This window comes from Bactrocera oleae, chromosome 3 (genome assembly GCF_042242935.1).
Source record: "Bactrocera oleae isolate idBacOlea1 chromosome 3, idBacOlea1, whole genome shotgun sequence".
Lineage (NCBI taxonomy): Eukaryota > Metazoa > Arthropoda > Insecta > Diptera > Tephritidae > Bactrocera > Bactrocera oleae.
The window spans coordinates 67,147,061-67,171,446 of NC_091537.1; the positions used below are offsets into that span (position 1 = coordinate 67,147,061).

General features: G+C 31.5%; 1 protein-coding gene across 3 annotated transcripts; it reads right to left on the bottom strand.

The window, feature by feature from the left end:
* Positions 1-1,594: 1,594 nt before the first annotated feature.
* On the bottom strand, positions 1,595-23,769 carry IP3K1 (inositol-trisphosphate 3-kinase-like protein). 3 transcript variants are annotated; one of them, XM_014230794.3, is made up of 4 exons: positions 22,614-23,769; positions 5,994-6,086; positions 3,287-3,408; positions 1,595-3,180 (listed from the first exon to the last, which is right to left on the bottom strand). In XM_014230794.3, exons 1-4 carry the CDS (start codon positions 23,073-23,075, stop codon positions 2,364-2,366), a joined length of 1,494 nt encoding a protein of 497 aa, XP_014086269.2. In that variant the 5' UTR covers positions 23,076-23,769; the 3' UTR covers positions 1,595-2,363. The 3 variants fall into 3 exon arrangements, with proteins under 3 accessions (XP_014086269.2, XP_069962869.1, XP_014086270.2); XM_070106768.1 differs by lacking the exon at positions 22,614-23,769 and adding an exon at positions 6,725-6,744; XM_014230795.3 differs by lacking the exon at positions 5,994-6,086.
* Positions 23,770-24,386: the final 617 nt, after the last annotated feature.

Below are 24,386 nucleotides of genomic sequence, written 5' to 3' on the forward strand. Positions count from 1 at the left end.
CTGCCAACAACTGGACCGCTTGAAGGCAGCACTCATCCAGAAGAGGCCATCTTTGATCAACAGAGGCCGAATTGTGTTCCATCAGGACAACGCCAGGCCACACACGTCTTTGGTGACGCGCCAGAAGCTCCGGGAGCTCGGATGGGAGGTTCTAATGCACCCACCTTATAGTCCGGACCTGGCACCAAGTGATTACCATCTTTTCCTGTCCATGGCAAACGCGCTTAATGGTGAGAAGTTGGCCTCAAGAGAGGCCTGTGAAATTTGGATCTCCGAGTTTTTTGCCAATAGGGACGCAGCCTTCTACGAGAAGGGTATAATGAAGTTGGCATCTCGTTGGTAACAAGTTTACGAACAAAACGGCGCATATTTGACTTAAATCGGACAAATGTACACAAAGTTATCATCTTTTGAAAAATCAATAAAAAACCGAACGAACTTTTATTGGACCAATATATACATAACCCTTTATCTAACTTGATTAGTTTTAGGTGATACAAATAACCGTTAAGTGAACAAAACTATTTTACTCTGTACCTACATGTTGCGAAAGTGTAAAAATAAAACTGTTTAACTATGTTTTACCGGAAAAATTGACGAGAGTTTTTCATGCATTTTCCTTTAACTGTCTTGAATATGATTATCTACATCCGGTTTTCTTTAACTATATTAATTAAGATGTACATTTCGTTATGTTCCTATTAAATCCATATTTTTGGTAATATATCAAACTGTATACGTCAAATTAAATCAATTGAAGCATTTATAGATTGATATATGGAGTGTGTATATAACGAGTGTCAGGACCAGGCTTTCCAATGTGAAAATAAATTATACATATATACCTGACCATACAGGTTTATGGTTTAAAGTTTTGTCCAAAAACGAGCTTTTTACTTTTATATTATCGCGAGTCGGACTCAAGGATATATACGCATTAAATTTACTAAGAAAACTTGAAAATATTTATCTTGTCTTAAGTATATAAAAATATATTTTCTCCCGCCATTAGAATTTACGAATCCATTGAATTAGACACGTTTTAGGAATCTCAATTCAGTACGTTTCAAAGCAAATATTGCTTCACACCGAAACAGCTCCCCAAAGTGTTGACGTTTGAGCTTACTGAACGTACATATCATTTCACTCGTCTGGCTGGTTTTTAAGCAAAACCGACATATTTGGGGGTCAGAAAATTTATTCAAGATCCATAAAAAAATTGACTGGTTTTTGAAACCAAAAAATGAGATTCCATTTCAAAAAGGGTATTTCGCAACCTACCGCAGAAAAATAATTTCTTGTGAATCGTAGAAGTCATACTGGGCATAACATATATGATAAATTGTATATATGGGAGCTGTTGTAATTCGTGGGCCGATTTCACACATTTTCAGCAGTAAACTGTAGTATATCCAAACTTAATCGTTCACCTAATTTTACTAAAATATTTTTCATATTGTTACAAGTCAGTCAGAAGTTTAAAAATCCCTATAATTGCTGTATGGGTAGTATTTACTCAATTTTGGCATTTTTTGGCACCAATACTTATTATTGCCCGTAAAAGACGCTTTCTAAGTTTAAATACAACAAGGTGTTTTTCAAAATCCAAGTACAATTTTTATTTCATACAAATTTTTTAACATCCTTTTTTATTAATATAAAAAGATCGTAAATTTAAAACTGAACTACAAATAGGATTACACACTGACGTATTTTAAGTAACTTTTTTGCATATAAAATGACAGCTGTCATATGAATTAGACATAATGCTCGTTTTTTACTTGTGTACTAAAGCAAAATTCCTGTTTTTTGTTACAATTGCAGTTTACAAATAATGTTCACATGAAGTACTATATACAATTTTTGAAAACTAACTAGAAATACTTTTAGATGGTTTATATACATATCTAGTAACAAATTCTTTGACGACAAAGACTCTTCTTTAAATATATATGCAAATGATTTTAGAACGTGAATATGAGGTTTTTGTTTTTTTTTTACTTTAAGGCTTCTTTTTCCAATATGGAAAATACAAACGTAAGCAAATAAAGTAAATAATAATATACGATAAAATAGTTATAAATAGGGCAATATAGGTGTATGTGTGAGGCGAAATTTTTTCGTTTAAATGCACGCAATGCATATCAGTCTTATGGCAGTATAAACACAAACTTAAACTATACAATGGATATTTTTCGCGAATAGGAAAGATACATGTATGATTTTTGTAGAATTTAGTTTTCATATTATTTTCCCCCTTAATATGAAAGTAGAAACGTCAACGCTTCTTTAACCAACCAATTGTAATTACAGCTATTGTCTAATTGCCTGCAGCACTGCTGCATTATTCATTATGTAATTCCTTATATTTGTAAGCATTTCCGACTGCCATGACTCGCATAAACATTTTCGAAGGCATTGATCAGCTCATCCATGCCTTTGAGCAGGCCCTCCTCACAGTTACCGGGTATCCATGTGGCACGATGATTCACATTAACACCCGCGGGCAGCGGTCGCGACTTGGCAAAGTCGATTAACCAAGCGCCTACCTTATCGTCATCGTAAACGATAAAAATGCTCGAGCCAACAACTTCATGTCGCTGAAAGAATGCTGATTTCTCCATAACCATGCGCATATGTTTCAGTCGCTTGATCAGCTCTTTTGTCACCGTACGCTTTGAGCCGAGAAACTGTTCGATAGTTTGTGTTATTTGATCGCTATTACGTACTGTCTTCAGATCTTTAACAGGCGGACGACCGCGTAGGCGCAATGCTTCGATGCGAAAACCTTTCGATTGTGATGATGACATCGATTCGCGGAAAAGCATATAGCGTAGTTTGGTAATAGCTTGCGCAGACTCCTCTTCGGCTGTGGGCGCCAATAGATCCACAGCAACCATTTTCTTATATAAATCCGGACGCAACGTCTTATTGGTAACTTCCGATTCGAGGAAAGTGCGACAACCCATTTTAATATCCATTACACAGGGATCCTTGAAGCCAGTCAAGAGATCCTGTAGTTCGATAAAGTTTTCACCATTCACCGCTTGTGCGCCGTAAAATTGCGGCACAATTTTGGCCGTTTGCGGCTCCTGTGTGAGTAGCTTGTAGGCGAGCACCTCATTGTCGGTCATGCTGGTGACGCGTTTGCGCACAATGCCGGCAGTTGTGGGGACAATGCTGCAAAGGAGAAAAGAAGGGATAAGTAAATTTTCTGATATTTCTAAAATTTTGGAGTGTTTTCGCAAATTCAGCAGTTGCATACATTTTTGTAGAGATTATTTACCTTTCTGGGTGCCCGGATAATTGCATCCAACCTGGCGGTTTAACGTTGGCGTTAAAATGCTGATTATTTTGATTGTGTTCCAGCAGCGCCGGCGTTGCGGGTGCACTCAATTCCAGCGCGTTCTACAAAGAAATAAAGTAAAATTGAACTATATATTAGTTGTTTACTTCAAATAGTTTATAAACAATTTTAATAAGCCTGACAAATCATAATAAACCTCGACACAGCTAAAGCGTTGATAAGTATATGTATGTATGTTCAGCGCCAAATCTATAGGCATTTGTTACATTTAATCAAAGCTTTCGAGGGCGCAATAAACGAATGTCAACGCATGCCGCCAATGAGGCGGCTAGACAACAGCCAGACGCCGAGAATTTTTATGTGTAGATTGCTTAAGTGCGTTTTTTAGCAGGCGCTTGTTCTTTTATGAATTACATGAGGATGATGTTCATAATTTTTTTTTTCAATTTGTAAAATCTATTTAAAAAAGTATATTACACCTAACATCCATATTTAACTTCGATAAACACTCAACGAATCGGCGAACAGCTGAGTGTTAAGTTTATTCACACTGTTTACAACAGCATAAACAAAAGGGTATGCTTCGTTACTAGCTTTAAAGGTCACAAGTGACGCAATTAAGCGTTGAGCGCAAAGTCCAAAATTTGTTTTGCAAGGAAGTGTAAGTGCCGCGCATGTTTTAATTAAAATAAAGAGAAAAAACAAGAATAAACGTAAACTTTGGCTGTACCGAAGCTACAATATAATACCCTTCACAAGTGCATTTCTTATAGTATAAAATGGAAAAAGAACTCCTTATCTCGATTTTGAGCGGTCAGTTTGTACGGCAGCTATTTGTTATAGTAATCCGATTTGAATAAAATTTACGACGATTGTAGCGCTGCCTAAGACTGTAATTATTGCTATATTATCAAATAAATAAGTTTTCCATACAAGTATTAGATTTTTATCGTTCCGTTTGTATGGCAGCTGTATGCTATAGTGATCCGATATCGACAATTCCGAAAAGTGAGCAGTTTCTTGTGGAGAAAAAACCATATGCAAAATTTCAGATCGATATCTCAAAAACTGAGGGACTAGTGCGTACATTTATATATATATTACAAGTACTAGGATCTTCTAAGTTTCCTTCAGGACAACACTTTACAACACCTTACAAACTTCATCGCCCTGTTCAAGGTATAATTGTTATGATACAGTGTTATGTTATACAAACGTCAAAAATTTAAAAGAAAAAGCGCTCAGCAGCACTGCACTTTTACTGTGATTTGCTATACTTCACTTTTACTTTTTTTTCAATTTCAAAATGAAGAACTGTTTCACGCGTCGCGCGCCTGATGCGATTGTTCAATATGACGTGCAGAAGTTCCATAACCTTTAATTGAACCCCACTTGGTTTTAATTTGCGGCTTTTGCTGATATTTTTTTAGGATTTTTTCTTTGATGCTATAATGAAGTATTTTTTAAATTTATTTTATTGTATTTATTTTTCGGGTAGTATTTATGACTTTTTCTTTGATGTTTTTTTTTTGATTTTTATTATAACATTTTTTTATTGTTATAAATATATATATTTTTATACATTTTTCATTGATTCTTTTATTTAATTTTTTTTATTGTCACCCAAAGTAAATAACTGCTTCGCAATGTCTATAGCACAGCTGATTGTTAGCCAATAAATGTCAATGAACAACAATTAGCGTTATTAATTGCCGCTAAAGTGTTTGCAACGAAACTAAATTTTTTTTTGCAATTTTCAATAGGGCTTATCAGGAAATTTAATGTGTTTTTAAATATCAAAAGTAATAATTTTTACGCACCGCGGAACGCGTGAATCCCAGTTTGAAAACAGAAAAAATGCAATTGCAGTGTGTTGGCAACATCACTTGCATATATGTTATTTGCAAATATTGCAAGGCATTTGACATTTGCTTATCAATTTTGATTATTTATGAAACTGAATCAACGAATCACAAAACTGTTAGAAAAGCTTTTTTAGTATGAAATGCCATCTTTCTAACGCGACCGGTCTTATACAACGTGATATACAGATAAATAACGCCATCTATAGGAAATGTAATTTCTCTTTACTACATACACCTAATCGCGCACATAAGCTAAACCCCGGTGTGGTAGGAACGCTACTGTCTGCCTGCTTCTTTGTTGCTGTAAAGCAGGAAGTCTGCGCCTTTATCGTATTACATTTACTGTTTAAAGTGTTGGATATCATTTTACTTTAATTTTGGCGCTTTTTTTTAACCTTTGCAAGCCTTATAATTTAAGTCTTACTTTATGGCTACTTTCCTTCGCCTTTAAATTATAAAATTTCATTATGTTTTTGTTTTAACTGCCTGGTATGTGTAGCAAAAATGTGCAAAAATATATATATATATACATATGTGAGAATTTTTGCGCCTGTGTGCGCAAGCAGCAACACTGCGCGCAATAAAATTACAGTTTTAATCGCATATCTCGCACGCCGTGTTTATTCATATTTTTCGCGCACGCAACTCATTTCTTTGGCGCGAGTGACGTATGCTGTGCATACATACATACAAAAATGCGTACATCTGTGCTTGTGATTTAAGCGCATGGAAAATTTTTGCATTTACTGTGTTAATATTTATTGTAGCTAAACAAAAATATTGATTTAAAAAATATTTGCTATGTATGCGTAAATACTTACAATGGCCAGAAATTTCAATAATGACATGCGATGGGGCGGTAGTATATCACGCTGACTTAAATAGTCATTCATATAGTTTTCAAAGTCGTTTTTCTGCAAGAAGGGGAAAAAAAAGAAAAAAATTGGTGATTAGTAATTTTTGCTAAAAACTGTTAGAAAAGTAAAAAATCCATATAATAAAAAAAAAATTAAAAATAAATTTATTTACCAAAAATTCTTAAAAAAAATTTTGAAAATTTGGACGAAAAAAATTTTAATTCAAGCAGAAAAATCCTAAAAAAATAAGGAAAAATCCTATTTTGGGAATAATATATGTATATGGAAAAGTTTTTTTTGCACAAAAAAATATTTCCCAAATAAATAGTATTAATATTTTAATTAATAACATTTTCCAAATGATATTTTTTTTCAAAGTTAAAATTTAAAAATATTACAAATGTTTACTTTTGAGTACATATTTTTATGTTGAAATTTTTTTTTTTAAATAAAAAGCTATTTTTTGAAAATATCTTTTTTAAAACATTTCGTTTTTTGTTTTGGTCGTTTTTTTTGTGAAAAAGATTATATTTGAAAATACATTTTTTCAAAACATTTATTTTTGACTATATTGTTTTAATGTATTTTTGTTTCTGATTTTTTATTATATTAAATTGTTTTCTATAATTAATAACTATTTTATTTAACATTATTTTCCAACTCGCTAATACTACTACGCTTAACGTAAGACGCACCCACATCTAGCTAACGCAACCGACACGCTGTGTTTAACACATTCAACTGCGTCATCTTCAACGCAAAACAAACCAGCTATTTTATGAATATCGCGTATCTGGAGTATTTTACTAAGAGGGCATATGGCAGTTTGTCGCTTATCAGTCATATTTTTTTAATATTTTTTTTATATTTGCTGCTTGATAAGCAACGATAAAAGTTTACAACACCAAACAAACACGCCGAAACTCACTAAAATGTTCATACTAATGTATGTATATACACTTATATAAAAAACAACAACAAAAAATATTTAATAATTTTTGTCGACACCGTTGCATGACATTCCATTTGAAAAAGGAATTACCAGCAAAAATGTCAAAACAAGTTACGCGTTAAAGTGTTCACATGTCAAGCGTAAAAGGTAGTAGATAATTTGATAAAAAAGAGAAATATTTAATTTGGCAAATCATAAAATTTTTTCAACAAATACTTTGTAGCGATTGTGGCTTGTGCTTGACGAGCTTTTGGGAAACCCGAAAACTACAATGAGTTGCCGAAGCAGCTGCTAAAGTGCCACTTGAGTAGTAAATACATGCTTCTTAAGTGCCAAAACCTCATTGATGAAATGTATGAAGCACATACGCATGTTTGCTTGACAAGTGCAAGCATAATAATGAAAACCGCAAAAAAATTAATATTAAAAAATACATAAAGAAATTAATGAAAAATTAAAAATCAAATTAAAAAAATATAAAATTAAATTTTAATAAAATTGAAAAGTAAAAAAAAAAACTGTTAAAATGTGGTATTATTTAAAAACAAAAAACAAGTTTGACTTATACAACAAAAATTGCAGCAAGCTTTCACAATCGCTGAGCAATCCTCTTCCATTCATCAAACGCGCAAGAAGCGATAACGTCAATCATTTGATTAATGCAGCGTCAAATACGCTGACCCCAAAAAAATGTAAAAAAAAAATAAAACAGATAAAAGTAGTGTAAAAAAACTAGGAATTATTTATCACCACGATTTCCGGTGTTTCGTAAATATCGCTGGTGCTATACATAAATTATTGAAACCTCATGCAACTTTTATTAGATACGTAAATAGTAACCCAATGACCCAAAATAGAGGTTGAGCCACTAATTCAGAGTTCAATGGAAAATCTCATTCAATGTAAAATAGCGCCAAAAAGCGAGTGATACACGAATTGTAATCGTAAGTCGACGTTTGAACAACTGAACGGTCATGGCACTCGGTTAGCTTTTAACACAGCACATACCATATTTACAAACGTATGTATGGTAGATTATTCATTGAAGCGTTAATACGTCAATCATATATAATGAAAGTTTTGAGAAAGTCGGAAATTAAAAGAATTTTCGTCATCAATGAAGTTCATTGTTTAAGTTTTTTAGAAAAATTATCTGTATATACTCGAACTAGCCCCTTTAGTTTTTGAGATATTGTTCTAAAATTTCAAATACGTTCTTTTCTAACCAAGAAGCTACTCATTTGTCGGAACCGCCGATATCGGACCACTATAGCATATGGCTGCCGTACAAACTGACAATCAGAATCCAATTCTTGTGTGGAAAACTTTTTTATTTGACGAGATATCTTCACGAGTTATTGTCAAAGACAACTGTATAATCTCCGAATAAATCGCTTAGGTCGCACAACTATAACATATAGCTGCCATACAAACCCAACTATCAAAATCAAGTTCTTTTATGTAAAACAGTCAATTATTTGGTGGAAGGCAAATCGCCCAGTAATTAGATAGGTGGATGCATGTCAAAATATCAAAATAAACCCATACAATTATAACACATATGTAGCTAAAAGTGCCATTAAAACGTCATATTTTGTGCTCGCTTGCTTTACTCGCACCACTGTGTGCCTACCCTAAGCCTTACTTTTTTTCTAGTCCGCTGTCAGTTAAAACATATCAATTTGCTGAAATTCAATTCTAAATTTTATTTTGCTTGAATTATAAAACTCGAAACGGCACGCTTATTTTTTTTTTTTTTTGTTTTGTTGAAATATTGTCATAACGGTAGCTTTACGTTAGCTTAGCCAGGCGTTTATTAGCATAAGCCTTTTCAAATATCTGCCTCAAAGCAAATGCAGTTGATGACCTCTGCTTATCGGCGCTCACTTTTCGCAAGCTCATCTAAGCCGAGTAATTAACACGGTAGAACAAATGTTATGCACATAATTGAGGCTAAAGCTTGCTCAAACAAATTGTAAAAAATAGAACAAACAGTATATTGAAGGGATAAGGTATTTACTGCTTGAACTTTTCCACTACCTAAATTTATTTTATTGCATATTGGTAAGTGCGGAAAACAAGTATTCGTTATACAATTAACATTGGGCCTCTCTCGATGTAGGTATAAACAACTTTATCTCTTTAATTATTTGCAATACTTAAATATTTATACACGCTATAAACGCTGTACGAGCTCCGTTCAACGGCACTTTTCATTCAAATAAAACTCTTGTTATGCCACATACCAACACATACTCACGTGGAAATAATTGGCTATTTAGAAAAATTGTGTGCTTGACTTTTTTGTGGTACTATAAAAGCGGGCTATAGTGAATTTCGAGGCAGAAAAGCGAGATACTTTAAGAAATTAAGTTTAATTAAAACTATAATTTACTTATTTAGTTAAATATTAAAGAAGTTGTTACACTTTTTCTTTTGTTGGCAAATATGTTTACTTTTAAGGCTTACTGTAATGTCAAAGCCTTAAAATATTAATTATTTTTATTTATTATTTAGTAATTTGGCCATTTTCTTTAATAAAAAAGGTCAAAAAAACTTTAGAATGCCTGAAAATTCTAAATTATACACACATTTCCAAAAGGCGCTGGTTTTACTGAGTAGTTTAACATGAGCGCTGTTAAATTAACATAAGCTGTAAACAGTGCTGTAAAGCGTTACATATACTGTAATCAACAGCTGATTAAGAGTTGACTATTATAATTGGCTATGCGTAACGAATATTAATTTAACTAAATGACTAATAAATTAAAGAAATACATTCGTTAAAGCACAGCTAATAAAACAGCTTATCTCATGCTATTAAATTGTGGTTAAGTGGTATTATGTGTTGGTAACTTTTTTTCTGTGCTAAATATATGTAGTTTTGTTCTAATCTGTTTTTATTTTGTATTTTTAATTTTTTTTTTATTTCTAATTTTTTTTTTAATTTTTATTATTATCTAAAATTTTTTTTTTTGTTATTTATTTATTTATTTTTTTTGAATTCATAAAAAATTTACTACCAACACCATATACTTTTAAAGTGCAAAACTTTCTGGTTTTATCAACATTTCAAAACCTCAACGCATATTACCGACATTTAGTCTACACATTTTAGGATTACTGTAACCAATAGCGACCTTAATTCGCTATTCTATCTTTTCGGAGCAATGTACAGCGTGTTAAAAGTGACATTATGAGAATTGGCAACTTGTTTGGTGAGTTTTGTTAGATCGGTTGCTTCTTCATATTCTTCGGGTGACGTAGTATAAGTAAAGTTTTTGAAAACCCGTTGTGTTACTCTTTTTGGGGTATTAATGAAAGGTGTGAAAGTACAATGGCCGGCCAGGGAGATACATTTTTTAATTAGATTTGTATATTTAAAAAAAATTTGCTTCGAGGTCCCCAATTACCGATTTAACGCTCTGAGAGCTAGTTATATTTTTAGATATGAGCTAAACACACACAATGAGTTGCCAAGCTGACTCAATTTAAATATTTTTTGCTTAAAATTTTCTTGCTCACAATTTGTATTATATGCGGACTACTGTGTGGACTCAACACAACCGGCATGCATTAATTGGCATCGATTATGAGAAAAAAAATGTATACAGTATGCCTAAAATGTGCGTTCAATAATTGACTGATTCAGCGCGAGGCGACGTCAACGGGCGTCACTCACTCTAATTTATGGGAAATTCCGTGCATCAAGTATTTTGATAAAATATTTTAATAAAAAACTTGTGTTAAACAAATGTTTAGCTAACAAGTAAAATTTATATTTAAAAAGAAACATTTCCAATTTGAAATGACAATCAAAACACAAATTGTTTTTAAACTTGATATTGAAATGCTGCAGCAGCTGTAACAATAAATATACAAAATAATTGCAAAACAAAATGCCATCACGTATAGAATTGCCATTATCTTTAAGTTATTGTTTATTTATACAAAACATTTGTACGTATGTGTGTTCAGTGTGTGTCTAAAAAATTTGCATAAAAATACCATAATTACTGATTGAAAAATTATAGAATGTTCTCGTGAAATTGTTGCTGGTTTTGCATTTTGCTGACGTTTTAATGGTTTGTTGTTAATGTAAATATATATTTACATAGAAAACTATTTTTAGACATTTATTGCTTATGACTATTATTATTAATAAGCAAACCACATTTTAATGTTTATTTAGTAATTTTTCGTCAAGATTTCATAAGCGCAAACGTTTGACGTTTCATGAAGGACCTTCTGAAAAGCACTTAAATATAGTATATGGAAATGGTGTTTGATTGAATCAAAAACTATTCTATTAGATAATACGACATGTTAGTTTATGATATGATGATGATTGAATAAAAAGTCAGGTTATAAAATTTGTTTTTAATTAGCGGATGTTTGAAGTGAATTGAAGTAATTTTTTTTGGTAACCAATTTTTTGAGATATCATTCTGAAATTTTAGGCATATCCCCAAGAAATTGCTCATTTGTCAGAACCGCCAATATCGGATCATTATAGCGTATTGCTACCATATAAACTGAATGCTCAAAATCAAGTTCTTGCCTGGAAAACTTTTTTATTTGATAAGATATCTTCAAGAAATTTAGCACCGATTATTACCCAAGGCAACGGTCAATCTCTATATCAAAAGTTAATAACCGATTACTTATCAAAATCGAAAGCAAATTGTTACAATTAAGCTAGGAAACTAAATTTTAATTTAAAAAAAATTGAATTAATTCATAAAAAAGTTAATTTATAGTTTTCAACGTCCTGTTCGTTTAGGAGACGGTTATTAACATAACTTGCTCGTGGGAAGGCAGATCTCTTAGTGCTTGCATACAAAATTTGTTTGCCAACCACTTGATATTATGAAGTTTATAGTTTATAAAGTCAATAATCTATAATTATTGTCACTTTATTCTATGCAAATACAAAATATGTGCATAAACTATTAAAGTTGGCATCGTAGTGAGCGAGTTGAACGCCTCGGCAAATTCTTTGTTGACTACGTCTGACATAAAGTTGGTTATCCACGCTACTCAGAATGTAGAAAACGTAAATTTTTATTAATGAACTGCAACGTGATGGGAATTAATTAATTAAAAAAATTATATAAAAAACAACAACAAAAAGAGTTAAAGTTGTATTGAACTTATAAAAGATATTTAGCTTGGGTGGTCGATAAATGAAAATTATTTCAAGAGTGGTGTGTTGTTAGTAAATAAGACGCACGAAAAAGTGTGGGAAGGAAAAAAACTCAACAAAAATTGAGAACATTAAAAAAAATCAGGTAAATGTATAGTTTAGGTCCCCCAAATAAGGAGGCCTCAAAAATGAATTTTTTTTTAAATCGTGTTATTTTTATGCGAAGATTACAAATCCGTGAGCGGAAAGTGAATTTTTTCAATAATTAATGTATGTATTTACAAATATATTTAAGGAACTTTGCACATATTTTTCAAGTCATTTTGTTGTTGTTGTAGCGACAAAATTCAGCAGAATATAGATCAATTAGCTGCAATTGCCAGTTTAGCGAGCTAAACATTTTCTTGTGAAAAAACTAAAGAAATTTAACAGTCACGATTTCTTTTGCGCCGTGATCTATGAACAAATATCGGAGATCGTCGAACTCCTTTCCGCACTGGCGGCCTCAAAAAAATAACCCTGGTCGGTCCAACACCGGGGTGTCCATAGTTATTTTGCATCGAACACCGTTCAGCAGCGGAAAAAATAAAATAATTATTTTAAATGTATCACATTTTTTTTATTTTTAATGCATATTTATTATAAAAGTTAAAAGTCTTTTTTTTAGTATTTTTTTTTTTTTGAAAAAATTTCAAAAATAATAGAATTTATGAAAAAGTTCACTTTCCGTTCACGGACTTGTAATTTTCGCGTAAAATAAGACGATTTAAAATAAAAATTTCATTTTTGAGGCCTCCTTAGTTGGGGGGCCTAAGCTATACATTTACCAAAAATCCAAAAAAAAATTTGAAAATTGAAAAAATTAAGAAATATAAATGAAAAAAAAAATATATATATAAAACACTCAACAAAAAATCAAAAAAACTCAAAAAAAATCAAAACATAATAAAATAAAATGACATAACAAACTAAAAGGAATAAAAAGAAACACCCAGAAATCAGCGTTGAAAGCGGCCAAAGTGGATGTGACTAGCATAAAGTGTGGACTGAAAAAGAAGCTGAATGCAGGCACGTGTTTTAAATGTTTATTAATATGTGCGTAAAAAATCGTATAAAATTAAATAACATTATTCGAGACGCAATTTAAAGCGGTAAGCAAGAGAAATCGGCGCATTTTCCAAGCGTGCATTAGTATAATATTTTCGAAAATAGCGTTTTATATGCCACGTGTCTACAGAAAGCTTCGTGCATTGGCACGTCAACCGTGTAAATATTACATATTATTTCAAAACAACAACAATTTGCACGCAAAAATTACCGCATATTAATCACAAAATCGTTTTTAAATTTACTTAAAATTATAGAGCTTTACACGTTGCTACGACATGCGGAGAATGCTAATTTTTAAATGGTTTGACATAGTTGAAAATATATTTATATATACTATTTCCCGCCATTTACTAAAAAAAATAATAAAACTTAAAAACAAATTATTAAAAAATTGCCTGAAGCAAGCAAATTTCGTCCGTTTGTAGCGGAAGTGTCACTTGCATATCCGTCAACCGTCAACCGTCAACCATCAGCTGCTCGGTAGACGGATTTGTCAGCTATGCGCTTATAGTAAACCAATAATGTACGTATGCTTGCTGTAGGCACGTTCAGCGTCGAGGTACGTCATTGGCGCCTCACGGGCCTGCGTGCGCAGAGTTGCTATTTGCATATATGTATGTACGTTTACGGAATGCATTAACTAAGCAGATTTTAGTATGCACATCTACGTCTGCTACTTATGCGCCGGCGATTTGCAATTGTAAGTGCTACAAATTTTAGCATAAAGAAAATTTATTTTTAACTTAAAGCGAGTTTTTTCATTAAATTGTACGTAAAAGTTCAAGTTTTTGATAATTTGGAGTGGCAAATGACTACACTTACAAACACAGCAGCTTATTTTTCTTTTTTTGGTCAGGCAAAATTCAAAAATTTTGACAGGGAAATGTTATGTCAAAAAGTTTTACATAAAATTAAAAAATTTTGACAATCAAACATAAAAATTTTTTGACGAAATGTCAAAAAATTTTACAAAAATAAATTTCAAAAAGGTTGACAATCAAATGTAAAAAATTACAATGAAATGTCACCTTATCTGCCAATTGTCAAATATTTTGAAAATCAAATATCAAAAAATTAGACAATCAACTGTTATGTATAAAACAATTGAACGATAAAATGTTTATAAAACTGTATAACCAAATGCAAGAAATTAGGCAATCAAATGTCAAAAAATGTAACACAAAAATTTTGACAGCCAAATGCTAAAAAATTTGCAAACAACTGTCAAAATCTTTTAACAATCAAAAATATCTTAACAAAATAAGGTCATAAAATGTCAAAAAATTAAAATAAATATTCAAGTGTCAAAACCCAAACAAATGTCCAAAATTTCGACAATCAAATGTCAACAAATTTGACCTTAAAATGTAAAAAAATTTTACAAACAAATGTCAAAAAACAGCGCTCCTCACCCTTATACGCATATTATCTACAGTTAAGCGGAAAATTTTAATGTATGCACCTGACGCGTCGTTGCTAATTATTGAGTCTTATTATTAGATTTTAGCAAAGTATTAGTAAAATCGGATGTCAATTTGTACTTTAATATTTACGTATTTATGTAAATCCGTTTGACGTTTGCGAAAGTGATTAGCAAGCTATTGAATAACAATTAAAGTGCTATACTTAAATGCAAATAATTTCTATACAATATTTTGTTGCTATTTCACACGATAACGGGTTTATTTTTAATACATACATATACATGTACGTTTATATCAATTCTCAAGCTAACGGGTTTATTTTTAATACATACATATACATGTACGTTTATATCAATTCTAAAGCTAACAGTTCGCGTAGTGCGCCTGACCTTGAGTTTGTAGGTGCGTCAGATAGTAAAAAGGTGCTACGCTAATTTTACAATATTGGGCTGCTCAGCATAACTGCCACTGCTACATACAATCTACATGTGGCAACGACATACTATGGTAACCCTGACATGTAAAATTTGGTGCAAGTTTTTTTTGTAAAAAGTTTCATAATTTGCTGCAAGTTCTGGATTTTAAATTCCGTTGACTAGACAACTTAAAAACTGTCGAAACTTGCGCGTTTACTTCTTTTTACCGAATCGTCCGCTTTTTGAATTTTTCGCATTTTTTAACTTACTACATAATTGTTGGTTAAAAAACTATGCTAACAACGGCTTATTGTTAATTAATATTTATCAATTTTTTATTATTTAAATTATTTGCATTGACGTCAGCATGCGCTACATTGTTTTCACATATAGTCCGCCTTTCTCACTCAGCTTGTGTGGTAGCTTTTTTTGCGTGCTAGAGACCTGCTCGCTCGTATTAACTGTCAACGCATTTTGTTGTGCGGTGTTTGCTTTGAAGTTGTGCTTTACTTCGACAACCGGTTGACTGCCAAAAAGTGTGTATAAAATAGAGGCGGCAGTGAAGAGTAGGGCTACAAAATCTCATTCTTCATAGTGCAGCCGCATGCGCTTTCATATATGAAACACGTCATCTGGACCGGTTCAATGTACCTCAAACGAAACTTTTTATGTGTCGCTAGCTCTTCCAGACAAAGTGACGGGCGTTTTGCGGTTTTAGCACTGAAGCACATAAATATATTTTAACGAGTGTTTTTTTTTATCTATATTTGTTTTATTGCTGAAAGCCAAAACCAGTTTTAGCATTAAGTTAAGTGCTAAAAGTTTGTTGGTGAAAATATGTTTTGTTCTTGTGGCTGTTCAAGTCAAGCAATTGAAATTGACGTTGCCTGTTGTCTGTCAAGTGGTTTGAAGGAGTGTTTTATTATTTTAATTTTTTTAGAGAATATATGCTAAGCACTCAGCATTTTTGTAATATGTAATATATAATATTTATTAGATATAAGCTTTAAGCTTAATACTAACATTAAAAGCTTCAATGAAAGTTTTACATATATATATTAAAAAATGATAACTAAGCGCACAACGATCGATCAGTGTGTATTGTTATCCTAAACAATAATTCCTGCTAAATTTAAATAAAAACGTTTTTTTTACACGAACTTGATTAGGATCATTCGATATCTCAAAAACTGAGGAACTAGTTCGTAGCTTTGTGTAAGCTTGATAAATCTCCGTACATACATTAATTTTCTTCATAATTAATATACAAGTACTTTACTAGAAAAAATTCAATAGCAAAGTCATTTGCTACAACAGCTGATATTAACATAATTAACATGCTTTAAATGGCTTAAGTAGCTTTTTTGACATGGTTATGTGTCTTAGACAAGTACAAGCGAATGGTAAATAGTGCATGCTATGAAAAAAGTCCTTGTCAAATATATATATTTAACCATTTTTTTTACACTTTTAGCAATGATTTTGGTGTTGCTTTCAATTTTTGGCACGACTCGTCATTGAACAAGCGCAATTGCGTCAAGTTCAAAAGGTAGGTTGAGTGTTAAACAGGCGTTAAGCCGTTTATAAGTATAATAATTATGCATAAGACGAATGTGTGTGCGGAGTTCGTGAACTCTGGCGAACGGGGCCAAGTGTGAGAATAACATGCGTACTGTCAACTGTCAATATGGGCTAAAATGTGAATGCACTACCTTGTTTGACAGTTGAACGAGACGAGTTCAACGAAAAAATTAAAAAATATATAAAAAACTAAAGAACTAATTAAAAAAATATAAAAAATAAAATAAAATTTAAATAAATAATAAAAAAATATATTTTAAATAAAAAATTAAGAAAAAAATTTTTTTTAACTGTAAAACAAAAATTACTAAAAATAAGTAAAAAACAATACAAAAACAAAACAAAAATTAAGAAATAAATAATATTTTAAAAAAGTAAAAAAAATTAAGAAATTAATAGCGAAAGAAAAACACCAGACTAAATCGCATCGAAAAAAAACAAAGCCAAACTTCAATATTTTAATGTTGTACATATTGCCGGAAATAATAAGTTTGCACATGCGTTTAACAGTTTCATATGTCAACTAAGTAAGTGCAAACGTGCAAATAAAAGCTGATCAAAATGCCTTAAATACATTATAATTATATAAATTTAAATATTTTGTTATGATTTTGCCAAATAAAACTGACATGAGTGTTATTCAACCTCAAGCAGCAAACATAATTCTTAAAAGTGACTGCTTTACCGACCGCATTTCATTTCGTAACTTGCAATATTTGCTTGCACAACAACGTGAATGCTACAGTTGTCCGCCACCAGCATGTGACAAATGTCAATTTGTTATAATTAATTGCATGAACACATGATGTTTGACGTCTGTCAACGCAGCTGATTTACATTTAGTATATATAAGCCTTATTTAAATATTTATTTGCAAGCTGTTTTTTTATAATAAAAGTTGTTGTTCTTTTGCTGTGTGCTTAATTTATTGTAATGTAAAATTTGTAGACAAATAAATTTATTACATCACTTGCGCTTACATGAAAACACCGTGTAATGAGCGAGCGCGCTGTGAACCGCTAATAACAAAATCGATAAATTTGAATTCGTATTTTGTTTACAGAAATCGAAATTTTTAAGTCCCAACAGTAAAAATTCTTATAATTAAATAAAAATATGCCCATATCAAACATTTTTTATTTTGCCTGCTTGCGCCATACATAAAAGTGACAATGCGAACGCAACATCATTGCCGCCGACGACTGCGTGCTACTAATAACAATTTATAATGCTGCCGACAAATTGAAAATTTAATGAATGAATTGTGTTTGTTGACTTACTTTAATTGATTTGTCATACATAAAGTTTGGTAGTCTTATTTGCTGCCCTTTTTTACGCTAAATAAGCATATAATGAGTGTATTTTCTATAAATAACTGACAATAGAATTGACAGTTGAATTGTCAAATGTTATTGAGTTGTCGCAAATTGTCTCAGTGCGGTGACTGTAGGTATGTTTTTATTAAGTGCGTGGGAAAAATAGTAATTTGTTAATTTTTTTAAAACAAAAATATAATTTTGTTGTTTATTTTTGGAAAAAAAATTTGTATTAAGAAAATAAAAACAATTTTGTGGAAAATATGTATAAAGGCAAAGGTCGTGTAAAAAACAAAATTTTTATACAAGATGAAAATAAAAAACCTAAAAATTTTACTTTTTCACATAAATTTTGAGGTACGAAAGTTATAGATCTTTGAATTTTCTACAACTTCGCCAAATAACTTTTTCTATAAGAGTCGTAGTTTTGCCGAAATTAGAGATAAACTATTTTTGATCTTTAAAAATTCATCCTCTTACCGATCACAGAACGTTCGAAAATAATTTTTCCTATTATTTTATCTTTCGTTTTCTATTATGAATCCCTTTCACTTTTTATCATTTTCAAAGGCTCTACATACAAGTATATGTAGTTGCCATTCTACAGCAGTATTTTTAAATTTTTTAGTTGTAAAAAGAAAACGTTTAAATATCAAGTTTCGAGGCCTCAGTATTTTATTTTATTTATTAAATTTTTTAGTTGTCAAAAACACGTGTTTCAATAATAGTCGGCAATACCTTATCTTATCAGTGGACAAAATATAAAAAAGTAGAGAAAAATCTGCAAATATATAAAAAGTTATAGAAAGCGCAATCTAACGTTGTTTCGAATTTTTGTGTCTCAAAACTAGCTTGCCATCTTATCAGATATTTTTTGCGGTGTTTGAAAAATTCAGCTGTCGTCGTTAACAGAACAGAGAACTCAATTGAACATTACTTGTCGATAAGCTATATCGCATTTGTGTTTAATATTGGTAGTATGGGGGTGCTTTATATGCCAGTAAGTGCTCATATAAAACATGCTTATAAGCATATTGAAGGTAAAATTATTTTAAATATAGCAACTTTTATGACTTCTATAATTATTATTATTGCCACATCAACTTTGTGATAACCTCACTTGCATTGTGAAATATTAATTTACTGCGTGATCACAAGCACAATTTTGTGTGTGACATAATTTTTGTTTAGACTCGACACGCCTCCACGACTTTCACGATTTCAGCATGTGTTGATTTCGGTTAAAATTTAGGAAGTTCGACTTTAACACAATACAATTTGATGGCGTCTAACGGTTTGGAATAGATGCTAGAGGGAAGTGTGAGAAATTGCAAACTGTTGAGTAACGGTTAAAGCTTTTGCGATTTTAAACTACGAAATGTGTTCGATTCTTATGATTTGCAATGAAATCTGCAGTGCGAAGCATGAAAAGTTGCAAAATATTGAATAGCGGTTTAAGTCTAAACGTAGCGTTGTAATCTAATACAGAGGGTTACCAGCTTTTATTAAGTCGTGCTTAGCTAATAATCAGCTTATTTTCCAGATTTATGTACTTGCATGGATCAATCTAGCCTTCTCATATATACTTTTTTAATTTGTAATGTCATTAGCCATTATGCAAATATTTGCTCATATTTTCAACTGTTTTGCAAGTCAAGCATTTACGTTAATAATACTGCTGGAATTTCCATTTTCCTTAAACAGGTGTACTGTTGTCAGATTGGCTTAGAAATCACTTGTTTCAATATTTTACTGCTACCTTATAATATTTTTCATAATATATATTTTTTTAATTATACTAGAAACAGAAGCGGCCAAAGTGTTCTTGAGAACGTGTGACGACATTTGTAATAATTTCCAAGAACTCTATTACCACTTTTTCAAAACAGATAATTATTAGTCATCAAATGCAAATTTCTATAAATTGTTTCTGCAAATAACCAGCAGACTTTCTAATTGATTATGCATAGGTAAGCGCTGACGATATACACCTTTAATGGTGCAAGAGAAAACCGGATATCCGCATACCTATTTCATTTTTGCTTTTGAAGGTAGGCAAACATAAATCTCTATTGGTGAGCTCAATTGACGTCACTACAAAATTGACTACCGTGAGACTAGCGTTGATAGACGAATGTAAAGAAAGTCGTGGCGATCGAGTCGAGTGCAGGGCAAAACTATAAATTTTTATAAATTTCTTTTATGTTAGATGTTATACATATGTACATAGAGTTAGCGAAGTTAATAAAAAAAGTCAAAAAACGGCAGACAAATTTTGGGGGAAACTCTGGGTGAGTAATCGTTATGCTAGATAGCAACGTAGGTATGTTGAATCAAGTAAAAAACTAGAAAGAGAGTAATTATGACAAATTAAAAGAAAAAGTAACGAGCGATTTAAAGAAAACATCGGGACGAGGGAAGTGGAAAATTTTTATTCAAAACAATTAGGTGAGTCGAAATGGTTGGTAAGTAAAACAAAAAATTGGAAAATTTTTTTAGAGAAAACTATAGGTGGAAGTCGTAAAAATAAGTAAGTAAAAAGAAGTGGAATATTTTTAGTTAAACGGTTGTTGGAAGAAGAAAAGGTAGGTAAGTATTACAAAAAGTTGAAAATTTTTAGTGAGAATGGTTGGCAGAAATTTCGACAAGTATAATAAACAAAATAAAGGCAAAGCTAGCATGAAAAAAAGGCGAATTAAAAAGAAAAAATTGTGTTGTTGTGCTACAAAAAATGCTGTTGACTAGTTTATTAAGCTGAAAATGAGTTGAGGGCGAAAAATAATGCAAAAATATAGTGAACAATGCAAAAATTTTAAAATTTTGCTTGTATTTTCAAAATTTTGAAAAAAATTATAGAAAGTGAAACAAAAATTCTGAAACAGCGCAGGTATGGTGCACCGAAAAATTTCCGAAGCTAAAATTTAAGAAAATAAAACAAAAATTTGGAAAAACTGCAGATATTTTGCACCGAAACATTTCTTATTATTTTTTTAAGCAGCAAACATTTTGAAAAAACGCAGATATATTTTCAGAATTAGAAAATATAAAATCAAGCAAATAATTACTAGTTTATAGCGCTTAGCAACAAGTAAAAAATCAAATATTAAATGAAAAACAAATAAATAGAAAAAAATTATATATGCAAAACAAAAAAAAAACCGAAAATGAAAATGAAAATAGAGAAACAAGCACTACTAATGTAAAATAGCACGATTTAATAACCTCTACAAACACACTCAATAGTTCGTGCAAAAGTAATGCGAAACATAAATATTTACACCTTGAAAACTCAATACAAAAAACAAAAAAAAAATACTCAACTTCGCTCAAAACATTACAAAACATGGCAGAAAAATAAACAAATGTTAACACCTTCAAAATAAATAATACTCGGAATGAAAAAGTGCAGAAATCTTTGAAAATTATAAACAGTTTTAAAGCAAAGACGCATTCATTTTAAGATTTTATAACGGAAGCGCTCACATACATACATACATATGTGTATATGTTTATTAAACACAGACTGGGCGTTGACGGTGTTTTCGCTTTTCATACAATTTTTCTGCATACTTATCTGTCATACGTTTAATGAATTTATGATATGAGTCATGAAATTGGGCGCCCGGCTATTAAGCAGCTTTTGCCGCAAGTTTACATATATTTGTATATTTAGGTAACTATTTATTATATTTACATACAGAGTGCTTATGCCCTAAAGTTGTTACGCTGAAGGGTCTATTGGACAGCGTAGATGTGAATGGACAATGGGTCGTCGCTTTGAGTGACAGACGCCGTGTCGACAACATTTGTTTGTACAATGTATACAAGCGTAAGCGTGACTGAGAATACTAGTATGCATTTTTGTAATATTTATTCAGTTCATTTCTTTTATAATTTATTTTATTTTCGTTTTTGTTTGAGAAGCGTGTGATTTTGAGGAATGTGGAATGTAAAGACATTTTTGTAGAGCGTAAAATTTCCTATAAGAATATGATTTGGTTCACCAACCCGTTAAACTGGTTCAGAGTTGCAAAATTCCAAAATTAATGAAAATTTTTTTCTGTGCTATTTAAATGGGAAATAGAAATCTGCGATGCGTCGTTTTACATTTCCACGAAAGTTTTTACGTGAGGATCTCGAAATGAAAATTTAGAAATTTTAGAAATTTTTTTTTTTTGGATGTTTGGATTTTTTTTGGGAATATTATGAATTTTTGTTAGAAAGATTAGGAACTTTTTTTGAAATTTTTTTTTGAAATGTTAGATTTTTTTTAACTTTTGGATTTTTTGTGAAATTTAAAAAATTTTTGTTTTGAAATTTAATGTTTTTTTAATAAATATATTTCATTTCTATATTTAGAAAAAATAATTTTATTTTTATGGTATACGTATATTTTTATTCAAAAACAGGTAATTAAATTTCTTTTCTTCGCATTTTGAATTTAAAAAATACATTTATTGAAGTAAATTCAAAATCTTTAAATTTTAACGCATGTCTTGGCTACTTTTTCAACAAAATGGGGCTCTCTCAAAACTAAAATTTAACATCAACTCTAGTATTTTACACCACCCTAATTGGCCTTATTATTGAGTACGTATATACAAAATATAATAAACTAATTAACTGTTTAGAAACTCACCTCATTATTATTGTTGTGGTTGTTATTGTTGCTAAGGCAATTTTCTTGCATTTGTTGTACATTATCCACATTGTTGTTGTGCTTGTTGTGTTGCATTGCGTCGCAGTCGTTCATATTAGCGCCATTTGTTGTGATACTGCTGTTGTTGTTATTATTATTATTATTATTATTACTGGTTCTATTGCTGCTGCTATCCAATGCAATTAATTTCCACAATTGTCTCAAGCCAATATTATCCACGCAGGAGAAGCGTAATTTCTCAGTTGACCACGCCATAGCGGCTGCGGCGACAGTTGCTGCGGCGGCGGCTTGTGTGGTCGTCGTCGTCGTGGGATGCGAATGCAAATGATGGTGCTGATGTTGGTTGTGGTGGTGATGGCTGCGGTGCTGAAAATGATGTGCTGTGGTTGTTGCTGTCTGTGTGGCGTGTTGTTGCAGCAGTGTTGAAGTCATAGTTTCCATATACCGTTAAGAAAACAGCAGAATTGCGCAAAAAAATTAAATTTTTTGCCTTTACTTGGATGTGTGTTTATGTAAAACTGTTGGCAGTTTTAACGTCACTTCACCGTTTCGATTTTTGTTGCTGTTTTTGTTGTTGTTAATCTCTCAGTGTTTTCAGCAAGTTCTTTGCTTTCTGAGCTTTCACAATTTTTGGAAAATTTTTAATTTTTGTAAATTATTAAATATTTGTAAATTTTCGTAAATTTTTAAATTTTTGTAAATTTAAATTTTTAGTGAAAGTTTTGTTTGCAACTATTTTGCACGTATGTAGTAACTCACTATGGATTTTTCAGTTGCCTTTGGGAATTTCTCAAATTTTTATTTTTATTATGTTCCCAGCAATAAGTCACGTTTATTGCCTTTGTCGCGGACACTTTAACAACCAGTAACCGGTTTGGCCAGTTTTCACTTTATATATGTTGCTTTTTTATTACTTTATTGTAAATCTTTGCAATCTATGCACAATGGGCATACTTTATTTCCAAATTTAATTTTTTATGCGTTAAATTTGTTGCTCTTGATTAACGCGCGTCACTCATTTCATGCTTTTTTTATACGCTTGCATTTTGTGCTTTTATTTTTGCAATAGAATTATTTTGAATTCTTTTCTAGTGTTGCAATTTGTTCGATATCTCACGGTGAACTGGTTTTCGTCGCCGCAACGAATACCTTTATATTAGCGAGACTTCAATGTTGGCTTTTCAGTGGCAGCGCTAACAGTGCTGAGTACTCCTGCGAGAGAAGAGCGACCATCTGCTGTTAAATGCTCACTGTTAAATGCTCACTGTTAACAGCGCGTGAGCCGCATACATGCGATCTAAAATGCTAAGTAATGAGATTAGCGCGCTTTAAGCATAGTGGGGCCGAAGAATGATGTTCAAGATAACTATATTCTTAACAGAGTATATTAAGTTTGCCACTAAGTTTGTAATTCCCAGAAGAAAACGTTGTAAAACCTATAAAATATATAATGTCTGAACATATGCCCACCTGTCAGTCTGTACATATGCGAAAAATTTTCAATTTGCAAATTTTCCAAATGTCCTTTTATTAGTAAGAAGGTGCTCATTTGTCGGAACCGCCAATATCGGGTTACTATAACATGTAGCTGCCATAAAAACTAAACGATCAAAATCAAGTTAATGTGCGCAAAACTTTTTTATTTGAAAAGATATCTGCACGAAATTCAGCGTTGTTATCAAGAACAACGGTACAATCTCCGAATAAATCGTTTAGATCAGATCACTAGAGCATACAGCTGCTATACAAACT

Excerpts from the sequence above, each read along its gene's own strand:
- IP3K1 (XM_014230794.3), bottom strand. The coding sequence starts at position 23,075 with ATGGAAACTATGACTTCAACACTGCTGCAACAACACGCCACACAGACA. Across the intron at positions 6,087-22,613 it reads ACCACAACAATAATAATGAG|AAAAACGACTTTGAAAACTA; the intron begins GTGAGTTTCTAA and ends CCCTTCTTGCAG. Across the intron at positions 3,181-3,286 it reads TTATCCGGGCACCCAGAAAG|CATTGTCCCCACAACTGCCG; the intron begins GTAAATAATCTC and ends TCTCCTTTGCAG.